At 44.4% G+C, this 8,307-nt stretch overlaps 1 protein-coding gene across 1 annotated transcript in view; it reads left to right on the top strand.

The window, feature by feature from the left end:
• LOC120030968 (centrosomal protein of 192 kDa-like) overlaps positions 1-8,024 on the top strand; it is a 52,013-nt gene extending 43,989 nt beyond the window's left edge. Inside the window, exon 18 of the mRNA XM_038976474.1 lies at positions 7,970-8,024. Within this exon, the coding sequence (XP_038832402.1) occupies positions 7,970-8,024 (55 nt within the window). The remainder of the gene's footprint in view (positions 1-7,969) is intronic.
• The last annotated feature ends 283 nt before the right edge of the window (positions 8,025-8,307 follow it).

The raw sequence follows: 8,307 nt of genomic DNA, 5'->3' as shown, positions 1-8,307 counted from the left end.
CAGTAATCTAGTGCTTGGACACACAGGAGGAACTAGTCTGTCTGTTGTTAGTGACAGAACAGACAGTATCTAGTGCTTGGACACACAGGAGGAACTAGTCTGTCTGTTGTTAGTGACAGAACAGACAGTAATCTAGTGCTTGGACACACAGGAGTAACTAGTCTGTCTGTTGTTAGTGACAAGAACAGACAGTAATCTAGTGCTTGGACACACAGGAGTAACTAGTCTGTCTGTTGTTAGTGACAGAACAGACAGTAATCTAGTCGCTTGGACACACAGGAGTAACTAGTCTGTCTGTGTTAGTGGACAGAACACAGTAATCTAGTGCTTGGACACACAGGAGTAACTAGTCTGTCTGTTGTTAGTGACAGAACAGACAGTAATCTAGTGCTTGGACACACAGGAGTAACTAGTCTGTCTGTTGTTAGTGACAGAACAGACAGTAATCTAGTGCTTGGACACACAGAAGGAACTAGTCTGTCTGTTGTTAGTGACAGAACAGACAGTAATCTAGTGCTTGGACACAGGAGTAACTAGTCTGTCTGTTGTTAGTGACAGAACAGACAGTAATCTAGCGCTTGGACACACAGGAGTAACTAGTCTGTCTGTTGTTAGTGACAGAACAGACAGTAATCTAGTGCTTGGACACACAGGAGTAACTAGTCTGTCTGTTGTTAGTGACAGAACAGACAGTAATCTAGTGCTTGGACACACAGGAGTAACTAGTCTGTCTGTTGTTAGTGACAGAACAGACAGTAATCTAGTGCTTGGACACACAGGAGTAACTAGTCTGTCTGTTGTTAGTGACAGAACACAGTAATCTAGTGCTTGGACACACAGGAGTAACTAGTCTGTCTGTTGTTAGTGACAGAACAGACAGTAATCTAGTGCTTGGACACACAGGAGTAACTAGTCTGTCTGTTGTTAGTGACAGAACAGACAGTAATCTAGTGCTTGGACACACAGGAGTAACTAGTCTGTCTGTTGTTAGTGACAGAACAGACAGTAATCTAGTGCTTGGACACACAGGAGTAACTAGTCTGTCTGTTGTTAGTGACAGAACAGACAGTAATCTAGTGCTTGGACACACAGGAGGAACTAGTCTGTCTGTTGTTAGTGACAGAACACAGTAATCTAGTGCTTGGACACACAGGAGTAACTAGTCTGTCTGTTGTTAGTGACAGAACAGACAGTAATCTAGTGCTTGGACACACAGGAGGAACTAGTCTGTCTGTTGTTAGTGACAGAACAGACAGTAATCTAGTGCTTGGACACACAGGAGAACTAGTCTGTCTGTTGTTAGTGACAGAACACAGTAATCTAGTGCTTGGACACACAGGAGTAACTAGTCTGTCTGTTGTTAGTGACAGAACAGACAGTAATCTAGTGCTTGGACACACAGGAGTAACTAGTCTGTCTGTTGTTAGTGACAGAACAGACAGTAATCTAGTGCTTGGACACACAGGAGTAACTAGTCTGTCTGTTGTTAGTGACAGAACAGACAGTAATCTAGTGCTTGGACACACAGGAGGAACTAGTCTGTCTGTTGTTAGTGACAGAACACAGTAATCTAGTGCTTGGACACACAGGAGTAACTAGTCTGTCTGTTGTTAGTGACAGAACAGACAGTAATCTAGTGCTTGGACACACAGGAGTAACTAGTCTGTCTGTTGTTAGTGACAGAACACAGTAATCTAGTGCTTGGACACACAGGAGGAACTAGTCTGTCTGTTGTTAGTGACAGAACACAGTAATCTAGTGCTTGGACACACAGAAGGAACTAGTCTGTCCGTTGTTAGTGACAGAACAGACAGTAATCTAGTGCTTGGACACACAGGAGTAACTAGTCTGTCTGTTGTTAGTGACAGAACACAGTAATCTAGTGCTTGGACACACAGGAGTAACTAGTCTGTCTGTTGTTAGTGACAGAACAGACAGTAATCTAGTGCTTGGACACACAGGAGGAACTAGTCTGTCTGTTGTTAGTGACAGAACACAGTAATCTAGTGCTTGGACACACAGGAGGAACTAGTCTGTCTGTTGTTAGTGACAGAACAGACAGTAATCTAGTGCTTGGACACACAGGAGTAACTAGTCTGTCTGTTGTTAGTGACAGAACACAGTAATCTAGTGCTTGGACACACAGGAGTAACTAGTCTGTCTGTTGTTAGTGACAGAACACAGTAGTCTAGTGCTTGGACACACAGGAGGAACTAGTCTGTCTGTTGTTAGTGACAGAACAGACAGTAATCTAGTGCTTGGACACACAGGAGTAACTAGTCTGTCTGTTGTTAGTGACAGAACACAGTAATCTAGTGCTTGGACACACAGGAGTAACTAGTCTGTCTGTTGTTAGTGACAGAACAGACAGTAATCTAGTGCTTGGACACACAGGAGTAACTAGTCTGTCTGTTGTTAGTGACAGAACAGACAGTAATCTAGTGCTTGGACACACAGGAGGAACTAGTCTGTCTGTTGTTAGTGACAGAACACAGTAATCTAGTGCTTGGACACACAGGAGGAACTAGTCTGTCTGTTGTTAGTGACAGAACAGACAGTAATCTAGTGCTTGGACACACAGGAGTAACTAGTCTGTCTGTTGTTAGTGACAGAACAGACAGTAATCTAGTGCTTGGACACACAGGAGGAACTAGTCTGTCTGTTGTTAGTGACAGAACAGACAGTAATCTAGTGCTTGGACACACAGGAGTAACTAGTCTGTCTGTTGTTAGTGACAGAACAGACAGTAATCTAGTGCTTGGACACACAGGAGTAACTAGTCTGTCTGTTGTTAGTGACAGAACACAGTAATCTAGTGCTTGGACACACAGGAGTAACTAGTCTGTCTGTTGTTAGTGACAGAACAGACAGTAATCTAGTGCTTGGACACACAGGAGTAACTAGTCTGTCTGTTGTTAGTGACAGAACAGACAGTAATCTAGTGCTTGGACACACAGGAGTAACTAGTCTGTCTGTTGTTAGTGACAGAACAGACAGTAATCTAGTGCTTGGACACACAGGAGTAACTAGTCTGTCTGTTGTTAGTGACAGAACAGACAGTAATCTAGTGCTTGGACACACAGGAGTAACTAGTCTGTCTGTTGTTAGTGACAGAACAACAGTAATCTAGTGCTTGGACACACAGGAGTAACTAGTCTGTCTGTTGTTAGTGACAGAACAACAGTAATCTAGTGCTTGGACACACAGGAGGAACTAGTCTGTCTGTTGTTAGTGACAGAACAGACAGTAATCTAGTGCTTGGACACACAGGAGTAACTAGTCTGTCTGTTGTTAGTGACAGAACAGACAGTAATCTAGTGCTTGGACACACAGGAGTAACTAGTCTGTCTGTTGTTAGTGACAGAACAGACAGTAATCTAGTGCTTGGACACACAGGAGTAACTAGTCTGTCTGTTGTTAGTGACAGAACAGACAGTAATCTAGTGCTTGGACACACAGGAGTAACTAGTCTGTCTGTTGTTAGTGACAGAACAGACAGTAATCTAGTGCTTGGACACACAGGAGTAACTAGTCTGTCTGTGTTAGTGACAGAACAACAGTAATCTAGTGCTTGGACACACAGGAGGAACTAGTCTGTCTGTTGTTAGTGACAGAACAGACAGTAATCTAGTGCTTGGACACACAGGAGGAACTAGTCTGTCTGTTGTTAGTGACAGAACAGACAGTAATCTAGTGCTTGGACACACAGGAGGAACTAGTCTGTCTGTTGTTAGTGACAGAACAGACAGTAATCTAGTGCTTGGACACACAGGAGTAACTAGTCTGTCTGTTGTTAGTGACAGAACAGACAGTAATCTAGTGCTTGGACACACAGGAGTAACTAGTCTGTCTGTTGTTAGTGACAGAACAGACAGTAATCTAGTGCTTGGACACACAGGAGGAACTAGTCTGTCTGTTGTTAGTGACAGAACAGACAGTAATCTAGTGCTTGGACACACAGGAGGAACTAGTCTGTCTGTTGTTAGTGACAGAACAGACAGTAATCTAGTGCTTGGACACACAGGAGGAACTAGTCTGTCTGTTGTTAGTGACAGAACAGACAGTAATCTAGTGCTTGGACACACAGGAGTAACTAGTCTGTCTGTTGTTAGTGACAGAACACAGTAATCTAGTGCTTGGACACACAGGAGGAACTAGTCTGTCTGTTGTTAGTGACAGAACAGACAGTAATCTAGTGCTTGGACACACAGGAGTAACTAGTCTGTCTGTTGTTAGTGACAGAACAACAGTAATCTAGTGCTTGGACACACAGGAGTAACTAGTCTGTCTGTGTTAGTGACAGAACAGACAGTAATCTAGCGCTTGGACACACAGGAGTAACTAGTCTGTCTGTTGTTAGTGACAGAACAGACAGTAATCTAGTGCTTGGACACACAGGAGTAACTAGTCTGTCTGTTGTTAGTGACAGAACAGACAGTAATCTAGTGCTTGGACACACAGGAGTAACTAGTCTGTCTGTTGTTAGTGACAGAACACAGTAATCTAGTGCTTGGACACACAGGAGTAACTAGTCTGTCTGTTGTTAGTGACAGAACAGACAGTAATCTAGTGCTTGGACACACAGGAGTAACTAGTCTGTCTGTTGTTAGTGACAGAACAGACAGTAATCTAGTGCTTGGACACACAGGAGGAACTAGTCTGTCTGTTGTTAGTGACAGAACACAGTAATCTAGTGCTTGGACACACAGGAGTAACTAGTCTGTCTGTTGTTAGTGACAGAACAGACAGTAATCTAGTGCTTGGACACACAGGAGTAACTAGTCTGTCTGTTGTTAGTGACAGAACAGACAGTAATCTAGTGCTTGGACACACAGGAGGAACTAGTCTGTCTGTTGTTAGTGACAGAACACAGTAATCTAGTGCTTGGACACACAGGAGTAACTAGTCTGTCTGTTGTTAGTGACAGAACAGACAGTAATCTAGTGCTTGGACACACAGGAGTAACTAGTCTGTCTGTTGTTAGTGACAGAACAGACAGTAATCTAGTGCTTGGACACACAGGAGTAACTAGTCTGTCTGTTGTTAGTGACAGAACAGACAGTAATCTAGTGCTTGGACACACAGGAGTAACTAGTCTGTCTGTTGTTAGTGACAGAACACAGTAATCTAGTGCTTGGACACACAGGAGTAACTAGTCTGTCTGTTGTTAGTGACAGAACAGACAGTAATCTAGTGCTTGGACACACAGGAGTAACTAGTCTCTCTGTTGTTAGTGACAGAACAGACAGTAATCTAGTGCTTGGACACACAGGAGTAACTAGTCTGTCTGTTGTTAGTGACAGAACAGACAGTAATCTAGTGCTTGGACACACAGGAGGAACTAGTCTGTCTGTTGTTAGTGACAGAACAGACAGTAATCTAGTGCTTGGACACACAGGAGGAACTAGTCTGTCTGTTGTTAGTGACAGAACAGACAGTAATCTAGTGCTTGGACACACAGGAGTAACTAGTCTGTCTGTTGTTAGTGACAGAACAGACAGTAATCTAGTGCTTGGACACACAGAAGGAACTAGTCTGTCTGTTGTTAGTGACAGAACAGACAGTAATCTAGTGCTTGGACACACAGGAGTAACTAGTCTGTCTGTTGTTAGTGACAGAACAGACAGTAATCTAGTGCTTGGACACACAGGAGGAACTAGTCTGTCTGTTGTTAGTGACAGAACACAGTAATCTAGTGCTTGGACACACAGGAGTAACTAGTCTGTCTGTTGTTAGTGACAGAACAGACAGTAATCTAGTGCTTGGACACACAGGAGTAACTAGTCTGTCTGTTGTTAGTGACAGAACACAGTAATCTAGTGCTTGGACACACAGGAGGAACTAGTCTGTCTGTTGTTAGTGACAGAACAGACAGTAATCTAGCGCTTGGACACACAGGAGTAACTAGTCTGTCTGTTGTTAGTGACAGAACAGACAGTAATCTAGTGCTTGGACACACAGGAGTAACTAGTCTGTCTGTTGTTAGTGACAGAACAGACAGTAATCTAGTGCTTGGACACACAGGAGGAACTAGTCTGTCTGTTGTTAGTGACAGAACACAGTAATCTAGTGCTTGGACACACAGGAGGAACTAGTCTGTCTGTTGTTAGTGACAGAACAGACAGTAATCTAGTGCTTGGACACACAGGAGGAACTAGTCTGTCTGTTGTTAGTGACAGAACAGACAGTAATCTAGTGCTTGGACACACAGGAGGAACTAGTCTGTCTGTTGTTAGTGACAGAACACAGTAATCTAGTGCTTGGACACACAGGAGTAACTAGTCTGTCTGTTGTTAGTGACAGAACAGACAGTAATCTAGTGCTTGGACACACAGGAGTAACTAGTCTGTCTGTTGTTAGTGACAGAACAGACAGTAATCTAGTGCTTGGACACACAGGAGGAACTAGTCTGTCTGTTGTTAGTGACAGAACACAGTAATCTAGTGCTTGGACACACAGGAGTAACTAGTCTGTCTGTTGTTAGTGACAGAACAGACAGTAATCTAGTGCTTGGACACACAGGAGTAACTAGTCTGTCTGTTGTTAGTGACAGAACAGACAGTAATCTAGTGCTTGGACACACAGGAGGAACTAGTCTGTCTGTTGTTAGTGACAGAACAGACAGTAATCTAGTGCTTGGACACACAGGAGTAACTAGTCTGTCTGTTGTTAGTGACAGAACAGACAGTAATCTAGTGCTTGGACACACAGGAGTAACTAGTCTGTCTGTTGTTAGTGACAGAACAGACAGTAATCTAGTGCTTGGACACACAGGAGGAACTAGTCTGTCTGTTGTTAGTGACAGAACAGACAGTAATCTAGTGCTTGGACACACAGGAGTAACTAGTCTGTCTGTTGTTAGTGACAGAACAGACAGTAATCTAGTGCTTGGACACACAGGAGTAACTAGTCTGTCTGTTGTTAGTGACAGAACAGACAGTAATCTAGTGCTTGGACACACAGGAGTAACTTGAGCAATTTCTTCAAATATCAAATGGAGAACTTGAAAATAGAGGCAAAATAAGTGCTTACAGGAAATGCATTGAATGGGGTTGTGGTGAGCATGCTGGACGGTGAGAGAGGAGGATTTACACCTACCTATAGAACACACAACATCAACGTGTTCAACACGTCAGGAGGAAGAGGATGTAATGCAGGGAAAACATCCAAGCCCTATCCAGACATCGATATGAAGGTAAGCACAGTACATCTGATATAGCTACTCTAGCACCGGTAAATAGCAGCACAGTGAAAGACCTGATCAATGCTCCAACCAGACATGCTCTCAGCCCACCACAGGCCTTCCAGTACAGTTAATGTGAGAGTGTGTTCACGGCGTGGAAACACATCAATATCCTTCACATCGGTAGGCTGCAGCTACATCAATTACCACTGCAGAGCACTTGTAACCTGGTTTCTCACTACTCTGCTACCATTAGGACAAGTGCATTGACCCCCTGCATGGTGTGTTTGTGCGCACCTGTGTGTCTAACTCACCGCTGAGCTCTCCTTCCAGAACCTGCTCCATGTGTCTCATCATGGCCTCCAGGTCGCTGTCCTGAGGAAGAACAAAGGTCAGAGTTCACACTCAGTTATCGTTTATTATATTTACAGCTGTTAAACTTGGCATTTCGATGCAAACGACATGGTCAAACGGTCATCATAATACATGTGCTGGAGTATCCTGAGTATGTTTCACCGGTATAAAACAAACCTAGAGAATCATTTGAGCAGGTGTCCAAACAGTCCAACTACACACAGAGCGGTAGTGGATCTCAGGAGATGGAGGTCAGTGAGCTGAGCTGTACAACAACAACAAGCACACAGCAGCTCTCTCAGGGATTCCCCCGACCCTGTCAGATATGTCAGGTAGGGGTTCCGATCCCCTCCCCCTAGAGACAGCAACAGCCAATCACACTGTCTGTATAGACCTCACATCCCAGCATCCCCCTCTCTCCGTGGCCCCCAGGGTACCACACCACCAGGGCACCGCTGCTGAGGAGAAATGCAAACATCAGCCATGAGACATCTTTCAGCTGTCAGATTGTCAGAAGGAGCTCCTCTCCGTGGCGTCACAAGACAATTTCTCCATTGATGAGGCTCCAAGGGGCCAGGAAACAGCAGCTGCTGCATGGCCTCAGTGTGTGTTAGACCCTGGCTGGACTCTCGTGGGTACAGCAGTGTGATGTGTGCCACATCCATGTGACAAAGGAGGGGAAAGAGGGAGTCACCCCCGTTACCCTGCGTTACTGTCATCCAACAGGACGGCGTGGAGAGCCAAATGTCGCAGCGCAAGCTAAAAGGAGC

This window comes from Salvelinus namaycush, chromosome 37, assembly GCF_016432855.1.
Source record: "Salvelinus namaycush isolate Seneca chromosome 37, SaNama_1.0, whole genome shotgun sequence".
Lineage (NCBI taxonomy): Eukaryota > Metazoa > Chordata > Actinopteri > Salmoniformes > Salmonidae > Salvelinus > Salvelinus namaycush.
Note: the sequence above shows the minus strand (reverse complement) of the source record. Positions and strands in the feature narration are given on the sequence as shown.